We start from the raw sequence: 18,830 nt of genomic DNA on the forward strand, positions 1-18,830 counted from the left end.
GGGTCGGGGGTGAGTGACGGGGATGCTCTGCTCTCTGGACACTTATGTGGAGAACTGCTAATTCCTTCACTGGGAGTCGTTTCAAGGGACAGATAGCTAGCTGGGCATTGTTTTTTCTCCAGTATTCACTATGTAGTTCAGGCTGGTCTTGAACTGGTGGCAGTCCTCCCTCAGCCTCCCGAGGGTGTCAAACATTTGCTCTGCACACAGAAGCCCACTGGTGAGCCTGCCCACCAGCAGTACTTCAGCCAGCATCCCCTGGGGGTAGTGCAGAGACTGGGTTGGTTGTGGGAGACTGCAGATTGGACAGACAGATCTGCTAGAGACTGCTATGGCCTCTGCTCTTTTGTAGTTTAATCTCCACCTCACTGGTGACATCCACGCCATCACTGCCGCTAATAACCTTGTGGCTGCTGCTATTGACGCTCGGATATTTCATGAGCTGACCCAGACAGACAAGGTAGGAAGCAGAGGGCGTGTGTGTGTGTGTGTGTGTGTGTGTGTGTGTGTGTGTGTGTGTGTGTGAGAAAGGGGGAAATACCTGAATTAACATTAGTCCCTTGGGTGCTGATGCAGGTGCCATGATCCCTCATCTAAAGCTCTTTCCTTCTCTTTCTTTAAGGCTCTCTTTAATCGTCTGGTACCCTCAGTAAATGGAGTAAGAAAGTTCTCTGACATCCAAATCCGCAGGTTACGGGTAAGCTTTTGCCTGCTTGATGGTTGATATAATAAGAAATTTAATTAAAGATAACAAGGATTGAAGGTAGGGGTTTCCCTCAGTTCTTTATGAATTATAAGTGATTGCTCTTAAAGTAAATAGAGCTGATAATTAGTCCTCAGCTAAGAGAGGACAGAGGCTTTCTAATGTGCCGATTGAGGATGCCATCATGGAGATGTGCAGCTTCTGGAGTTTGCACCCCTGCTCTCCCTATCCCTGGGATCTTGGGTTCATATTCATTGTGGGGCACCTTGTGGTTCAGTCCTCTATAAACAAGCTTAATCATGCTTACCCTTCATAAAAAAAAAAATCTCAGTACTAGTGACTTCTATTTTATTTGAATTTCTGTAATATATATATATTTAAAATATTTATGCATATTGAGTGTAGTCATGTGTGATTCACAGCATTGTATAAAGATTAGAGGACAAGTTGTGGGGATCAGTTCTTAATTTCCACTTTGTTGTGGCAGTCACTCTGGTTTCTGCTGCTATATAGAATATCATCTTGTGTAGGAGTGCTAGGACTATAGATGTGCACACCACATCTGACTTTACCTGGGTTTGAGGAATTGAGCTCAGGTCATTGGGCTTTTGAAGCAAGTGCATTTACATTCTGAATAGTCTGCCCAGAGCTCTATAGTCAGCAAGCACATGTTTTTACCACACAGCCTAATAATCCCCTGATATTTTTACATAGAAAATGAAAATTGGCATTCACACAAAAACCTGTACATGCATGTTTTAATGACTCTATTAATAATCTCCCCAAAGTGAGAAAAATCTTCAGTGTTCTTCAATGGATGAATGGTTAGACAAATTGCCGTGCATCTGCGCAGTGAAAAGGATTGGGCTGCTGATAGGCACAGTGATTTGGTTGACTCTCAAAGGCGTTCTGTCTTATAGAAGAAGCCAGGATCAGAAGGTCATAGGCTTTGCTTCCGTTTATGTGGTACCCTCAGTGAGATAGAACATCAGACTAGTCTGCCCAGAGTCATGGGTCAGGGAAGTGCAACTATAAAGGAACAGCACAGGGATGTTCATGTGTAACTCTTACCGACGTAAGGGAACAGTGTGTGTGTGTGTGCGCGCGCACGCGTGCGTGTGGCATCTGGACCCCTGGAACTGAGGTTAACAGACACTTGTGAGCTGCCGTATGGGTGCTGGAACTTGAACCTTGGTCCTCTGTAAGAACAACAAGAGTTTTCAAAGCCTAAGCCATCTCTCCTGCCCTGAACAACTCTGTTGATGCTTCACAAGTAGGCATGGAGGTCCCTTTACCCGGATACGTTGTTTACATGTTGCTCTTCTTGCAACTCTGTCAATAATTTTTGTATCCGGGTTTTGTTTGTGGTTTTTGTGGGCACTGAGAATATACTGGCCAGCTTTCAAGCATGTTCTTAGCTTGTGTTTTTATGTCTCCCCCGACACCTGTGCTTTGGGTATATCAAGTGCTCCGTGGCCTGCTGGGGTACCATGGGAGGACCAGATGACCCGTTTACCTTTTATAAAGGGACCTTTTGTCAGCAGGGAGAGGGAACAGTTCAGTCAAGGAAATCCGATCAAGAGATGTTTCTGGATGCTGCAGTTCCCTTTACAGGAATCAGACTAGACCCTAGGTTCTTATCCCTCCTTCCCAGCCACTCTCCTGCATACTGCTTCCTTGCTGTTAATAGTGATGGTGGGGTGTGTGGGTGTGTCTGTGTGATTGAAATGGGGGTCTCACTGTATAGCCCTGGCTTGTTCTGGAACTCTATGTAGACCAGGCTGGCTTCAAAGTCACAGAGAGCCACCTGCCTCTGCCTCTGCCTCCTAAGTGCTGGAACTGAAGGTGACACCATGCCCAGGGACAGAGTTTTCATAGTCTGCCCAGAGTCCTCAGTCACAAGTGGGTTACTGCCTTAGTTACTCTTCCTGATGCTATGATAAAAATACCCAGACAAAAGCAATTGAAGACAGAGGACTCGATTTTGACTCACTATAGGAATCGTGATCATCGAGAGCCCACCGTGGTGGAGTTAGATGATGAGGTAGATGAGCAGGTAGATGAGCATGAGGAGCATGAGGCAGCTGATCACATGGTTTCCTCAGTGGAGAAGCAGAGAATGTTTGCTCAGCTCACTTTTTCCTTTTCTTGTGCAGAGTCACAACTCAAAGCTTATCACCCACAGTGGGTGCCTGGGTCTTCTCAACTTCAAAAACTTAATCAGGAGAAGTTCCTCGTGGGCACGCCCAGGGACCTATCTTCCTGGTGATTCTAGACCTCAGCAAATTGACAGTTGAGATTGACCATCCCCTCCAACAGCAGGTTGTTCCTGGGTTTCTTTGAATAGCGTCAAGGTCTAAGCTCATGGGGCATGTGAGATCTGTATGTTTCTATGCAGTGGTGGACACACCTTTAACCCCAGCTGTCGGGAGGCAGAGGCAGAGGCAGACAGATCTCTGATTTGAAGGCCAGCCTGGTCTACAGAACAAGTTCCAGGATAGCCAGGGCTACACAGAGAGACCCTGTCTCAAAGGAGGGGAGAGAAGAGAGATGAGATTGAAAAGAGGAAAGGAAAGAAAAGGGCCCCAGGCAGAGTGGGTCTTACTGGATGGGACTCTACTCCTGACTGCCAAACATGAAAAGGGCACTGTTTGATAAACATTTTCCATTTTGAGAAGTGATCCTTATAGACACTAAATAAATTTTTAAAGTACCTTCCTTGTGTAAGGAGAAAAAAGCCTTTTTTGTGTCTCTTTAGAACAGTAAGAAGTCAGCGTATTGAACCATAGAAAAGCATGTAAAAGAGTTTAAATGTATTTTTTTTAATTGATAGCTGTTCAATTTTGCCTTGCCTAAAATTTGACTTCAGTTGGCTTTTTTGGGTTTCTCAGTCTTGTTTTTAAACCTGTGCATCTTGCTTTTCATTTCAATATATTAATGAATCCAGAAATGCATTGTGGTAATTCTTGGTTGTGACTGCTTTTGGCTGGGTCGAGGGAAGTCTCTTGGAGCTCAGTTACAGAGGCAGACAGACCAAGTGGGAACAGGAAGCGACCTCCAGGCTTAGCCAGGGGGTCAAGTCACAGTTTTCCCTTCTGGATTTAAGATGCTGGCATTCCAAGGGTGAGCCACAGGCTGGATTTATTTCTTTATCTCAAGATAAAAGTCAATTTTTAAAAAAAATAGTATGCTTCTCTGTTTTGTCTTTTGTGGGGATGGAGGGGGATTATATTAGCTTACAGTTCAAAGTTCAGTCCATCATTGTGGGGAAGTTGAAGCAGCGGGGGGCTTGAAGCAACTGGTAACGTCACATCTATAGTCAGGAATCAGGAATGAAAAGATGGATGAATGGGTGCTCTTTTAGTTTTGGCTTGGTTTGGTTTGGTTTTGTTGAGACGGGGTCTGGCTGCGTGGCCCTGGCTGTCTTGGATTACACTATGTAGACCAGACCACCTCAAACTCTCCTTCCCAAGTGCTGCCTCTTGTCTTATTCTATGTTTTAACTTCCTTTCTTTTCAGAGGCTAGGCATTGAGAAGACTGACCCCGCTGCGCTGACAGATGATGAGATAAACAGATTTGCAAGACTAGATATTGATCCAGAAACCATAACATGGCAGAGAGGTATGTACCCAAGACAGGCTGCCAGCCCCCTGTGTTTTGGTACCCCACCTCTCTCCCGTCTCCAGGATGCTCCTGGGTCAGGATGCTGTGCAGAGTGGACATATCCTTTGCTTTGCTTGTCACCCCTAGCTGCACTGTAGACGTCCCTTTGTGGAGTTGGTTGAATGTCTGTTCAGTGTTGATTGAAATGAGGATTTCAAGGAAGTTCATGCTTAAACCAAAAATAACATTTCTTAAGTTTCAATTTTATGCAAAAAGTTTGGGTGTCATGAAGTGGGAAAGTGATGTCTAATCACTTGAATCATGTGTGCTTTTTATTCTGAGAACTCTCTGGCACCAGCAACTTGATTTTTCATATATCTCCTTATCCTACTAATCATTTCTCATTTTATTAACTCGTTGTAACACACTCGCCAGCCTTTAGACGTTTGCCTGACTTCATGGCCATATGTTGTTTTTCTCTGTGTACAATTAGCATAGCTTTGGATTTTATTTTCTATCCATCTCTGTATCACAGCAGAGAAGAAATTTCCATCAAGACATGAGAATGCACCAGAAGCCCGACTTACCAACTTTTCTCTTGTTTTTTGGTTTTTGGTTTTTGGTGGGTTTTTTTTTGTTTTGTTTTGTTTTTTGGTTTTTGTTTAGTTTTGTTTTATTTTGTTTTCTGGCACAGCGATTGCTAATGTCCTGTTTATTTGGAGTTTTTGGTGTTTGTTTTCATCGTGTAACCCAGGCTGGTTCGGGTTCTCTGTGTAGCTGAGGCTGATTTCCTGAATTATAGCTGTGGACCAGCACTATACCGCTCTTTAAAGGTTTTTATGTGCATGGGTGCCTCATCTATGTCTGTTTACCATGTCTATATGGTGTTTACAGAAGCCAGTAGAGGGCATCAGATCCCCTGGAACTGGAGTTACAGACAGTGTGAGCTGCCATGCGGGTACTGGGAATTGAACCTGGGTCCTCTGGAAGAACAGCTAGTGCACTTAACCACTGAGCCGTCACTGAACCATCTCTCTAGGCCCCCATTTTAATATCTTAAATAAATTTACTTATTTATTGTATGTATGGATGTTTTCTTACACACATGTATGAGCACCATGTCAAGCCTAGTGTCCAAGGAGACTGGGTAAGAGCCTGAGATCCGTGGAACTGGACTTACTGTGAATGGTTGTGAGTGCCATGTGGCTGCTAGAAACGGAACCCTGGTGCAATATAAGTGCTCTCAACCATGGAGCCGTCTCTCCAGACCCTACTGCAGTATGCTCACCATCTGTTATGAGAATTTAATATATCGTTTAGTCATTTCCTTTAGCATGTGCATGTGTGTGGGGGGGGGGTTCACATGTAGAGTGTGTTTTACTATGTAGCTTTCACTGACCTTGAACTCTTGATTCTCAGCCCTGCATGAAGCACCACATCTGGCTACTTTTCCTTTCCTGGTGCTTATTGGTTTGCTACAAAGGAAAGAATTAGGGAAAAGCCTGATGGAGACTTACATAAGGTCTACATACATACTCATTGTTTTATACCACTAACTATATTAATAATAAAAAGGGATGATGATGATGATGATGATGATGATGGTGATGGTGATGGTGATAGTGATAGTGATGGTTTTATAGGTCTTCAACTTCTCTTTCCTCAGTGCAGTGGGGGCAGGGGGTGGGGTCAGTTTCTCTGGATGGAGCGGAAAGTTGCATCCCTCCAATTGCTTGTCCTTGCTGGTGACCACACCCCTCCTGAGGCTCTAAGGGCTCTGGGAGCCTGATTCTGTAAATCCATGGCAAAGATGAGATAATGTATTTTTGGATTCTATGCATAGGGAAAGAAAAAGGAGGAGTCCACTAAACAGCGAGGGGTAGTGAGTCCCAGGAAGTGAGGTCAACAGTGAGGGGTACTGAGTCCCAGGAAGTGAGGTCAACAGTGAGGTGTAGTGAGTCCCAGAGGTTAGGTCAACAGTGAGGGGTACTGATCCCAGGAAGTGAGGTCAACAGTGAGGGGTACTGAGTCCCAGGAAGTGAAGTTTGGGTCAGCTGGCGGTTGATCTGTCCAGGTTACCTGAGGTTGTACAAGTGGGTATATAGTCTGTCATCACCAGAGAATGTGCTAAGGAGAGGCCAGGCCTGAGACCTGGAGTGCTTCACAAGCATTTGCACTTGGTCTGAGTTGACAGCTCTTTTATGGGTGTATGGTCAGTGAGTCACCCACAGAACAATATACACCTCAGCTTTTTCATAAACTGGGTCGCTCTGTGTTTCTCTGCTGATATAGAATGTGCTTTGAAGTAGAGTCCAGATTTCATAATTGTTTGAATTCTTTAGAAGGAACGAAGCTTAAGCACTCTGCATTCCTTTTGCTTTAAGTGCCATCCCCCTGCATTTCTGGTGTGTGGCTGTGTCTCTTACACCGTAGTCTATTTGTAGTCCATTTTGAAACCAAGTACTAATAAGCTATCGTTAGGCTAGATTTGTTTTTTTTTTTTTTTTTTTTTTTTTGGTTCTTTTTTTTCCGGAGCTGGGGACCGAACCCAGGGCCTTGCGCTTCCTAGGTAAGCGCTCTACCACTGAGCTAAATCCCCAGCCCCCTGGCTAGATTTGTTTTAAAAACTCTGTTGCTGCTAAAGCGAACGTGGTAATGCACACTTTCAGTCTCGGAATCCAGGAGGCAGAGGCAGGGGGAATCTGTAAATTTGAGGCCAGTGTGGACTACATAGTACGTTCTAGGGCCTCTGGAACTGAGACAGCCGTGTCTCTGGAACAGCACACACACTCACATGTGCACACACATACTAAATTCTGCTTCTCCCTTTAGCTTTATGGTCCCTTGTCTTTATGGAATTGTTTGTTTACTTTTGAGATAGGGTAGTGCTCCTTAGTCTGGGGAAGCCTTGAAGTTGTTATTGTCTTGCCTCAGCCCTCAGAGTACTGGTGTTCCAGCTGTGTGCTATCTACCCTAGTGCTTCTCCTTCCTCCCTTATCCCTTCCTCCCTCCCTTCTTGACTAGCAAGATTGCCCTACCATTGAACTATATCCCTTTCCTTCATTCATGTACCTTTTCTTAAAAACTGTTCCTGCCCTCTCTTTCCACTGTAGTGCTGGATACTAACGATAGATTCCTGAGGAAGATCACCATTGGACAGGCTCCAACCGAGAAAGGCCACACACGCACGGTAACTGCTCCATGGGAACTAGCTCTCGCTGCCTCCATCCTCCTCCATCGCCTCCCCTCCGACTACACCGGCAGGTGTTGTTCTGCCTTCTCCCTTTTAAAATGGAAGTGAGTGGGTGTGGCACAGAGCACTCCTGACAGCTTGTGCAATAAATCCATGTGTCACCTGTGTGCTTTTCCCCCAGCATTCTTTCCCGGAGGTGGAGAATCCAAGTGAATATTCTTGCATATAAATTAATTAAAACCGTTTCTCTTCTGTGGCCATTTGACAGTACATGTCCTCGGTATCAGAGTACCTGCTTTGTCCCCTTGTGTTAGGGAAGCTGTAACCAATTCTTCCCTTCAGGCTGCTTTCATGGGGGTAAAATGATAGCTTACTGATTGTGCTACAGGTTTTTATTTTTAAGGGTGGTCTTGTGTAGCTCAGATTGGTCTCAAATTTATTAGAGCTGAGGATGACTTTGAACTCTGCTCCTCCGTGAGCTGGGATTATAAGCATGTACCCCCACACCTGTTTTATGAGGTGCTGGGAATGAAGCCTAGAGCTCTGTGCATGCTACTCAAGTGCACTGCCCCAGTATTACAACCCTTAGACCACTGACTTAAAAAACGATTATTCAAGGCTTCTGAACAGTTATACATTTTGACAGTTGGAAGATTACTTAGTTATTTCTAGTCCATCCTTGTTAGCTATTTGTCTAAGCCAAAAGAGATGCCTCCGATAATTCTTCTGCTGTGACACAAAGGGTCTTCTCTATCTCTTTTCCACAGGCCCAGTTTGATATCTCTGTGGCCAGTGAAATCATGGCAGTCCTGGCCCTCACTAGTTCTCTGGAAGACATGAGAGCAAGGCTGGGCAAAATGGTGGTAGCGTCCAGTAAGAAAGGGGAGCCTATCAGCTGTGAAGACCTGGTAAGTGACAGGCAGCACCTAGCATCCCGGGGTCTTTCGGTGATTGTTAAAAACAGAGATTATGCTCTTCTTAAAATGTTGCAATTAACTCATTGACTGATTTTGCTCATTGCAAAAATTATGAAATTTATATTTTTAAAAGTTCTTCATAGCGAATGATGGTAGAGGTGTTGGGCTCTTGTAATGGGCCACAAGTGCCAGGTGCCTTGAATGGTGCCTTCTTCCTTCAAGGAATCAAGGGAGATTCCTGAGCAAGCCCTGACCAAAGTTTGATGACACCTAGAGTCCAAGTGTTTACTGTCACCCTTGGTGCCTTCCCAGAACATTTGGCTTGGGAGGACTCATTGGCCAGTGTGGCCAATAGTCTTCTAGTGAACCTCTTTCTGTTTTGTTCGTTTGGTGTTCTGTTTTTGTTGTTGTTGTTTCTTTAGACAGGTTCTCTTATATATATGTCTGGCTGTCCTAGAACAAACACTATGTGTGTGTGTGTGTGTGACTAATGTACACTAGGCTGGCCTGAACCTCACAGAGTTCCTCCCACGTGCTGAGATTAAAAGTGTCGGCCACTATACCCTTGTAGCCCAGGCTACTCCCTAATCAGTAGCAACCTTCCTAGTTTAGGCCCCCAGCCCGAGGCCTGGGATTATAACAATGGTTCTCAGTCTCCTAATGCTGCCGTCCTCTGATACAGTTGCTCACATTGTGGTGACCCCTAACCATAAAATTATTTTTGTTACTACTTTATAACTGTAATTTTGTTACTGTTATGAATCGTGTTATATTTTTTAGAGATAGAGGTTTGCCAAGGGGTCATCACGCTCAAGTCGAGAACCTATGAATCCTAAATCAGCACGTGCCACCCACCGCACCTGTTGTATGTAGGTCAAAATTTAAAGGACTGTTTGTATCAACACACCGCGGTATAGCTGGCGTGATGGCAGACAAATTTAGGAAAGGAGGGAAATATTAACTTTGCTCTCACAGTTAATTTGCTTTTTAAATTTTAACACCCAGACCTTAGATTTAGAACTGCATCAATGTTGAGTTTAAATGAGAACCACTGCTCCGTTTTACCTCACCACTGGTTCTGTTCAGCCATGATTAGATGCCTTAAAAGAGGGAGCTGGATTTTGGAGTTGAAATTAGACTTCTGGCTAGTATTCTGGCTTCCGCTTTGGGAAACATACATTGAATTTGATTTATATACCATTTCTGCTTGGATACCACAGTTATAAATAACTCCTTGCTGCTGGAAGTGCCATCCACTCTAAACTGGTCTGAATGGATTCCCCACATCAGCCGGCAGCAGAGCTTGATTGGGCGCTTGTTTTCACCGCCACATGCTTTTTCAGAAAATCGTATGCAAAAGCCGTTTTCATTCTGCTTCCTCTCCCTGCTAAGATAACTGGTGGCTTCCTAGTACAGCCAGGAAGAATAAGAACTAAAGATGAATGGCTGAGATTAGGTGTGAGCACTAATTGCTCCAAGATGGTTAAAGTGAATGAGAAGCCCCGGAGTGCTGAGTTTTGGTTTCCGGAGATTGGATTTCTGCTCGCACTAGCTGATGCTTCATGGGATTGTCTTGCAGGGCGTGAGCGGGGCGCTGACGGTGCTCATGAAGGATGCGATCAAGCCCAATCTCATGCAGACCTTAGAGGTGAGCAGGGAACCTCCCGGGTCCGGAGTTATTATAGCCCAACCTTTCCTTGCAGAACCAGACGCCTTTTTTGAAAGGTTCTCCAAAGTCAGTTTGTTATGGGAGCATTGCGTGCGTGTGCCACAGCATGCATGTAGAAGTCACAGGACAACTTCATAGAGCCAGTGTTCTCCTGGCACTTTGACGTGGACTTTGGGATTTGAACTCCGGTCTCCAAGCTTGCGAGGCTATCTCCTTTATTCACTGAGCCGTCTTGTCATCCCGTAGAAACTTTTTCTATTGCTCATCTCTTTCCTTCTTTTCTTATTGTAGCTGGGGTGACAGGGTGTATGCCTTTGGAGCTAGAGGTGTAGGTCAGTGACAGCATTTACCTGCTACGCAAAAAGCCCTGGATTTGACTCCCAGCACTGCCATGGAAAGGGGGTGGTGTTTTTGGAGTTTTTCTTCCCCAAATTCCAGCTAAATTCTAGCCCTTTGGCCTATGTGACCCCATTGTGAAGCTTTTGCTCATGATGTCACGGTCTCCACAGGGCACGCCGGTATTTGTCCATGCTGGGCCTTTTGCCAACATTGCACATGGGAATTCCTCCATCATTGCAGACCGGATTGCACTCAAGCTGGTTGGCCCTGAGGGCTTTGTAGGTAGGTTCCCGTGCATCCTCAGTGGGCGGCCGTGTCTTTATCTTATATCACACAGTGGCCGTGGTGATTTTACAGTTGTTCCTCTTCCTTGCAGTGACAGAAGCAGGATTCGGAGCAGACATAGGAATGGAAAAGTTCTTCAACATCAAGTGCCGGTATTCTGGTCTCCAGCCTCATGTGGTGGTTCTTGTTGCCACTGTCAGGGCTCTTAAGATGCACGGGGGTGGCCCCACGGTGAGGACCAAGGACTGGGAAGGAGATGTCATGACTTGTCTCTGGGTCTGCCTGCATTCCACTGCTCTTACTTATCCTCACGCTGGACAGGGTGCCAAGGGCCAGGGGTGGCTATATACAGGCCACCTCACCCTCAGGGACAGAGCCCCTTGAGGCATTTTGAGGAGATGCAAACTGTCTTTGACTACCTATCTAACCCCCTCGAAGGGCTTGTGCTTGGCTCTGTTGATATTTAAAAAAAAAAAAAAAAAACAGTGTCAACCAGCTATTTATAAATCCAAATCCAATTTTCCTTCTTAATATTGACGTTGGCAGGCAGCCAGCCAAGCACTGAGCTGAAGCAGAAGTCAGCTTGTGAGTAGCAGTCCTGGCTGACAGGGCTCTAAGAGCCTGCAGTAAGTTGATGTGGCTGCCAGACAGAGGCTGTGAAGAATGAATGACAGGACCTCCGGTTGGTACAGGCAAAGGGAGGGCTTGCTCGCTCCAACCTGCACTTTGTATGTTCTCCTGAACTCTCGCTGCTTAGAAATTACACCTATAGTAATCTCTTCTTTTTTTGTTTGTCTGCTTGCCTTTTGAGACGGGGTTTCTCTGTGTATCCCTGCCTGTCCCAGAACTCACTATGTAGACCAGGCTAGCCTCACTCCACCTTACAGAACCCCTCCTCCTCCCATGTCTGCCTCCTGAGTGCTGGGGTTAAATGTAGCAGCACACCTGGCTTCACATCTTTCCTTCAGACCAGCATGCAAAGTTGGGTAAACTGTTGTTACATTTCTGTCCTCTAGGCTTTGGTATTGTAACTTAGGGAACAAGGCCTCCCTTTCCTACAGAACAGAATCTATTTTCTGGTTCGGTGGCACACACTTGTTCTCATAGCAATTCCTGAGTGTTTTAGATTTTTTTTTCTTTGTTTTCAGGATAGGGGGATGTCTTAGTTGGGTTCTATTGCTGTGAAGAGAGGGACACCATGACCACAGCAACTCTTATAAAGGAAAATATTTAATTGGAGCTGGCTAACAGTTTCAGAGGGTCAGTCTGTTATCACCATGGTGGGACAGACACGGTGGCATGCAGACAGACATGGTGCTGGAAAAGGAGCTGAGAGTTCTACATCTTAATCCACTGGCAGCAGGAGACTTTCAGCATGAATGACCTCAAAGCCCACCTCTACAGTGACACACTTCCTCCGACAAGGCCACACCTCCTAATAGGGCCATTTCCTGTGGTCAAGCGTTTAACAGGAGAGTCTGTGGAGGCCTGTACCTGTACTCCAGGTTACATTGGCGATTGGATCCACAGCTTTGCACGTGCCCGACAAGTATTTCACTGTCTGGGGGAAGCAGGTATTACACTGGCGATTAAGCCTGCAGCTTTGCACGTGCCTGAAAAATATTTACTTATATGCCCTTACAACGCATCTTTGTATACTTAAGAATTATTGAAGGCCAAAGAAGTTTTTATTTATGGTGTTTAATATTTAATATATTTGAAATTAGAACTAAGTTCCACATTGACATAAAAAGCTCTTTAAATGAAAAGCTACTGTATTTTCTGAAACAAAACATAGGCACTGTTCACTCTTCCCATCTTTCCTGTCTGGTTCACTAGAAACAGTGGATTTTTCTTCTGCACGTAGCCCTTGCAGAGATCATAGCCCACTCAGTGAGAAAGTGAAGGCTCCATTGGGGAAAGAGCTTTGGCCCCAGGCCCCCTGGAGGGCTTGGGTCCCCTCACCACACTGTGAAGGCACTTTCCTAATCCCCACCATCACATCTGGCGCCCCTTAGCCAGTTGCCCTGACTTTCCCAACCTCGGACACCCCTTTCTGCTAGGAATGCTAGATGGACTGTGTTCCTCTGATTCTACCCAGCATTCCTGTCTCAAATACACTTCAGTCAGCATCCTCACACCATAGCGTGACCAAGGGCAGCTGTGAGTGAAGCCTTAAACTCACTGAAAACAATGAACCCTTAGGGGAGGAGAAATTTTTTTTTAAACTCACTTGTGCAGTTTTGAGTGTGAACTGTGTAGGTGACAATATTATGTTGAAAAGTGAAACGGTTGGACCTGTCTGGGAGTCTGAGCCCCTATCCTGGCAGTCCTGAAAGGAGGCTTTGCATGTCCGCCACTGTGCATGTCCGCCGCTGTTCCGGAGCCAGACCTGTGGGAAGTTGTGTGGAAGGCCACTGCTTCCTGTTTATCCTCGACATGGCCTTCAAGCATCTCAACACCATAGACAGGACATGCGGGCCTCAGTCTTCCTGAAGAGTAGAAGTCCCAGCTGGAGGCTTTTGAATCACTGTTGCCTACAGTGACCACTGGGTCAGCCTTGAGCCATTTGCTTGTACCATGTAATGGGGTTGAGCCAGCTTCCCAGATCAGGACAGGCCCTTCGTCTAACTGCTTTATACCTCTAAGTCTGCGCTACCTCAGAGGAAGAAAGTCTCGCCATCGTGCCCCAAGCCCCTTTCTTGGGCTCAGGCTGGCCTCCAACTGTGTGTTGATGAGGAGCTTGTGGTGTTCTCCTGCTGTCACCCAGGGGTCCAGGCACACATTGGCTCTATTGTTTTCTGTCTCAACAGCTCAGCCCCCGCCCCTCCCGCCAAGGCCTGAGCTGCCATGCGCCTTCCAGGCCTGACCTTAGACATCCATGGTGACTTTCAGGGAGGTGGCTGTCTCTTCCCCACACTCACCTTCCATTCCACTGTTGTGTGTCTTGCCCCAAGCATATTTCTGTCTACCTTGGCCTTCATCTCACCTCACGAAGAACCGCCTGACTACTCACGGCTCTACGGTCTCACGCTCCAAGTCCTTGGGGCAGGAAACAGCTTCACACTGCTGCCATTTATCCTCTGGAGCGTGCAGCCACTTGCCTGTCTCTGTGCCATGAGTGTCACCTTAGCTCAACCAGTAAACAGGAAGCACACCTGACTTTCTTTCCTTTCTTCCAGGTCACCGCTGGACTGCCTCTTCCCAAGGCTTACACAGAAGAGGTAACTACCATTATCTCTGATCAGTTGTCCTAGGAAACCGTTCCCCAATCAGCACGTCTTCATCTGGAAGACAGAGGAGACAGGTCTAGGGGTGCCGGAGACAAAGCCTGCAGTGCACTGAAAATCACATTAGGGAGTAGCAGTGAGTAAAATTGGCTCACAGGAGGGCGGAAAGCCATTGCCCTAGACCAGTCTTGAGTCATGGGCAGTTTGCTCCTGGGGAACAAGTCTGCATCTGGAAGCTCGCTCGCTGCCGTTTGTGAGAGATGGGGTCTTGTTCCGTAGTCTAGACTGGCCTTGAACTCCAGGACTAGGATTACAGGCCCCCATACCGAGCTGGAGAGAGTCCTTTCCGATTGTTAAAACTGCTTCCAGAAGTGATACTGGCATCTGCTATGTAGAAGACAGGATGGTTGTTAAACAGCCGGGGTGCGTAAGGCACCCCCACCCCAGTAATAAAAATGACAGTAGTACTGGAGTTACGAAGCCCTACCCATTCTGTCACGCAGAAGGCCTAAATGCCATTTAAATCTAGCAAGAAGAGAGCTTTAGAAATAACCTTCTCTCTGCAAACCCAAATTAAAGACCTGGGGTAGAGCCAGTAAGTGTCCTGGTTGGGTTGGAGGCCATCTTCTGGAAATGGATTTGGTCTATTGGGCAGGAGCTCAAGGAACAGTTCTGAGCTCTTTTTTTCTTCTTCATACTGATATCATTTACCATCAGAGAAACTTCCCTAGGGCCACTGTGAGTGATTACATAACCGACGGGGATAAGATGCAGGGTCAGCTGTTGTCCCTGGTGATTCAATTTCTCTGTCCTCCTGGAGGCTCTTACATTATCAGGCGGTGCAGGGTCAGTGTACAGCCCCCAAATGAAGTTTGCAAAATTGACTGGGAAAAAAAAAATGGTTGGTGCCTTGAGTCTGCCTGTCTTCTGAACTGTGATTTGCCTTTTATGGTCATCTGTGTGATTCAAGCGTAGGAGGGGAATTCACAGCTCTGGCCCTCCTGCTATCCCACAGCCTTTCCTGTGTCTAATTACAGTGACTGCCCCGAACTGGCCCAGCTGGTGTCTTCATTTAAGAAATTCAGCTTATTTAAAACTGTTCTCAGCCGGTCTTATATATTAATTGTTTCTTATGTGCCTAGTGGTAAGAACACGAGTGTGTTTTACACCATCAGATGAGTCTAGTCTCAGATAACAGTAAAGGGGAATCACAGGGTGCTTGTTCCATGCTGCCTGCCTGCCTGCCCGCCTGCCTGCCTGCCTGCCCGCCCTCCCTCCCTCCCTCCCTCCCTCCTTCCTTCCTTCCTTCCTTCCTTCCTTCCTTCCTTCCTTCCTTCCTTCCTTCCCCACATTTCAGGCATCTAAGCACCAAATCATAGTGCTAACTTATTCTCGTGATCCAACATGTTTCTATGAAGACAACCATGTTTTTATTATTTATTGGTTTTTCTTAAGACATGGTCTCACATTATAGCTCTGACTAATCTGGAACTCACTCTGCAGCCCAGACTGGCCTTGAACTCCCAGATATATACGCTTGCCTCTTCTGCCTGAGGGCTGGGATTAAAGGTGGTGTCACTATACCTGGCCATATTTTTTATTTTTAAAAATACTCATACTTTGGGGTTGGGGATTTAGCTCAGTGGTAGAGCGCTTGCCTAGGAAGTGCAAGGCCCTGGGTTCGGTCCCCAGCTCCGAATAAAAGAACCAAAAAAAAAAAAAAATACTCATACTTTGATGTTACAATTACTTTTTTAATTTTGATTTAGTACTGGGATGAGACCCAACACTAAATAGATCTCATGCATGCTACCTAAAATTTTTAAGTGGTATGCCCTTTTTAAAAAAAAAAAATAGGCACTATAAGAATATTTTTTAAATGGGTTTCCTTTAACAGTTAGTACATATTCTTTAGACTGGGGAAGTAGCTTGGCTAGTTGTATGATTGTCAAGCACACACGAAGCTTTGGGTTTAATCCCTACTACCTCACAAGGCCAGCCAAGCTAGTGCATGAGTGTCAGTGTTGGCACACTTGGAAAGTAGAAGGAATGGAATCCAAAACGTGAGGTCATCTTGACTATATTGCAAGTCAGAGGAAGGCCTGGGCAACGTGAGACCCTATACCTTTCCATCCATCAATCTATATACCACTGTCTATCTATCTACCTATCTTTTTTTTTAAGATTTATTCATTTATTATATATAAGTATACTGTCGCTGTCTTCAGATACAGAAGAGGGCATCGGATCTCTTTACAGATGGTTGTGAGCCACCATGTGGTTGCTGGGAATTGAACTCAGGACGTCTGGAAGAGCAGTCAGTGCTCTTAACTGCTGAGCCATCTCTCCAGCCCCCTCTACCTATCTATCTATCCATCCATCTATCTATAAATAGATAGTTAAATTTTGGGGATATACCTAGTGGAAGGAGAGAACCAGTCCCTACAAACTGACCTTTGATCTCCACACTCAATGCCATGGTACAAGCAACAGTGGGGGACACACACAAATAAATGTAATTTGAAAATAACAAGTAGCAATGCTTGATGGCACAGGCTTTCTTTAATGCAAGCACTTGGGATGCAGATCTCTGAGTTCAAGGCCAGTCTGATCTACATAGTGAGTTTCAGGATAGCCAGGGCTACATAGTGAAAAAAAAAAAAAAAGAAAGAAAAAAAGTATACCTTAAGGTATACTTCAAGGACAAGAATGGTGGCACACTCCTATAATCCCCACATTTAAGAGGGTGAGGCAGGAGGATCACAAGAGCCCAGAAAATATAGTAAGGTCTCATGAGGAAATAAGTAGGGACCTAGAGAAATGGCTCGGTGGTTAAGAGCGCTGGCTGCTCTTCCCAGAACCTGAGTTTATTTCCCAGCACCCACACGGCAGCTCAACAACTATCTGTAACTCGGTTCCAGGGGATGGGGCACCCTCACACACAGACATGCAGAACACCAATGCACAAATAAGAGGTTTTCCTAATTAAATAAGTAATATTTCTGCTAGTTTCTTTCACTTATTCCCTTTATATTTTAGATTTTATAGTTTTGTGGGGTACTTGTAGGGAGTGGCATGAGAATACCAGTGCGCAGCCAGAACAAACTCATTTCCAAGACTGCTTTATGTGCAGGAATATTTTGCTTGCTTCTGTATCCTTCGGTCCTCCTTCGTCATGGGCATGTGCCCCCACAGCCGGTTAATGAGTGCTGAGGTCACACTCAGGGCTTCATGCTAAGCCAGTATTCTGCCAACTCTGCTATAGCCTCATCCTCTAACAATCATTTTCACTGTGTGTTTTTTTTTTTAACCTCTGTTTTTTACATGTATGTGGGAAGTACCTACTTGGATCATGTGTACCATATGCATGTCTGGCTCCCTCAGAAGCAGAAGAGGGCATCTGATCTCCTGGAACTGGAATTATAGGTGGTTTTTAGGGCCCCTTGTAAGAACAGTCAGTGCCCTGAATTGCCGAGCCATCTCTCCAGCCCCGGCTTTTCCTTTAAGCTTATTTTTATTCATGTGTCTCTGTGTGCAAGCACATACATGGAGTGGGGACGTCTGAAGAAATCAACCACATACATGGGGTGGGGGGAGGGGTGTCTGAAGAGACCAAAGGAGGATGAGCCGTAGACCTGGAGTTACAGGGTGTTGTGAGTTGCCTGACTTGGGCGTTTGATCCAAACTCATTTCCTGTGGAAGGAGAGGAAGTATACATTTAACCACTGAGTTATCGGTCCTGCTCAATCCAAATAGCATTTCCTTATTTTATTAGCCTCGGGAAGGCTCATGGTTGAGTTCATTAAGTCCTCTGAAACTTCACTGGCTTACTGCATGACAGGATTTATGGCTGCTGGGTCCTGTGCTGGGCTCTGTCAGCATCAAATGGTTCCCGCTGAGAAGAGTCTCACCGTTTTGTCACGCACCTTGGGAGTTAATCTGCTGTGTAAACACACAAGCTGTGGATGTAATTTAAGCAGAGGCATTAAACTCGTCAAAGAGCAAAGAGGCCATTGCCTGTACTCGAGGTGTAGGGAGACAGCACAGCTTCAGTCCGGTACTGTAGACAGGGGTTGCTTCTCCTTCCTCCACCAGCAGCATGCGGGGTATGCATCGCTGGCCCTCCTGGTGTTCACCCTTCTTGCACTTCCAGCTCAAAGACACCCTGTCCTGTTTTTATTTTTTTATCTTATCTTATTTATTTATTTATTTATTTTTTATTTATTTATTTAATTTGAGGCAAGACTCAATGTGTACCCAGTCTAATCTCAACTTGTCTATCCTCCAGCCTCAGCCTGCTGAATGCTGGGATTGCAGTGCGCCTTCCAGGCCCCGGGGAAAGGCTGTGTCTTAACCGGAGGCAGCAGCTATTTTCAGGTCAGCTTGGACCTTACAGGGTCTGCTATTGTTTTACAGGACCTGGACCTGGTGGAAAAGGGCTTCAGTAACTTGAGGAAACAGATAGAAAATGCTAGAATGTTTGGAGTGCCTGTCGTGGTGGCCATGAATGCATTCAAGTAAGTGCAAAATGCAGAGAAAGGAGGAGCGTAGAAAATCCCAGACAATAGCTCCCGTAGTGAGTGCCATGCTGCTTTCAGCTCTGTTTAGCTCTTCACTTACTGCCTTTGGTTACTGCTTGATGTGTGACAGGGACCATGCGTGTCACAGCAGACACACGTTAGCTGCCTCACCACTGAGGTCCAGAAGTCAGAATTGCTCCTGACGGCCCTCTTTACTGGCAATGGGAAGAACTCGCAGGCTCGACAAGAAATGTTCTTTTTGGTTGTTCCAAGGCCCTTTGTGCTTACAGGAGAGCACAGCCTGCAGAACGTCTTCATTTCTCTGGGTCAGGTGGGACGTTGTGTTGAGAGTTGAGTGCACTGAGCCTGA

At 45.8% G+C, this 18,830-nt stretch overlaps 1 protein-coding gene across 2 annotated transcripts in view; it reads left to right on the top strand.

Moving 5' to 3' along the window:
• The window catches only part of Mthfd1 (methylenetetrahydrofolate dehydrogenase, cyclohydrolase and formyltetrahydrofolate synthetase 1), a 67,504-nt gene that overhangs the window by 38,916 nt on the left and 9,758 nt on the right, over positions 1-18,830 (top strand). For both annotated transcript variants that reach the window (NM_022508.2, XM_006240249.5), the window contains exons 14-23: positions 353-460; positions 623-697; positions 4,223-4,325; positions 7,421-7,497; positions 8,268-8,408; positions 9,997-10,065; positions 10,596-10,707; positions 10,802-10,941; positions 13,893-13,934; positions 18,357-18,457. In NM_022508.2, the coding sequence (NP_071953.2) occupies positions 353-460; positions 623-697; positions 4,223-4,325; positions 7,421-7,497; positions 8,268-8,408; positions 9,997-10,065; positions 10,596-10,707; positions 10,802-10,941; positions 13,893-13,934; positions 18,357-18,457 (968 nt within the window). The remainder of the gene's footprint in view (positions 1-352; positions 461-622; positions 698-4,222; positions 4,326-7,420; positions 7,498-8,267; positions 8,409-9,996; positions 10,066-10,595; positions 10,708-10,801; positions 10,942-13,892; positions 13,935-18,356; positions 18,458-18,830) is intronic.

Source organism: Rattus norvegicus, chromosome 6 (assembly GCF_036323735.1).
Source record: "Rattus norvegicus strain BN/NHsdMcwi chromosome 6, GRCr8, whole genome shotgun sequence".
Taxonomy (NCBI): Eukaryota; Metazoa; Chordata; class Mammalia; order Rodentia; family Muridae; genus Rattus; species Rattus norvegicus.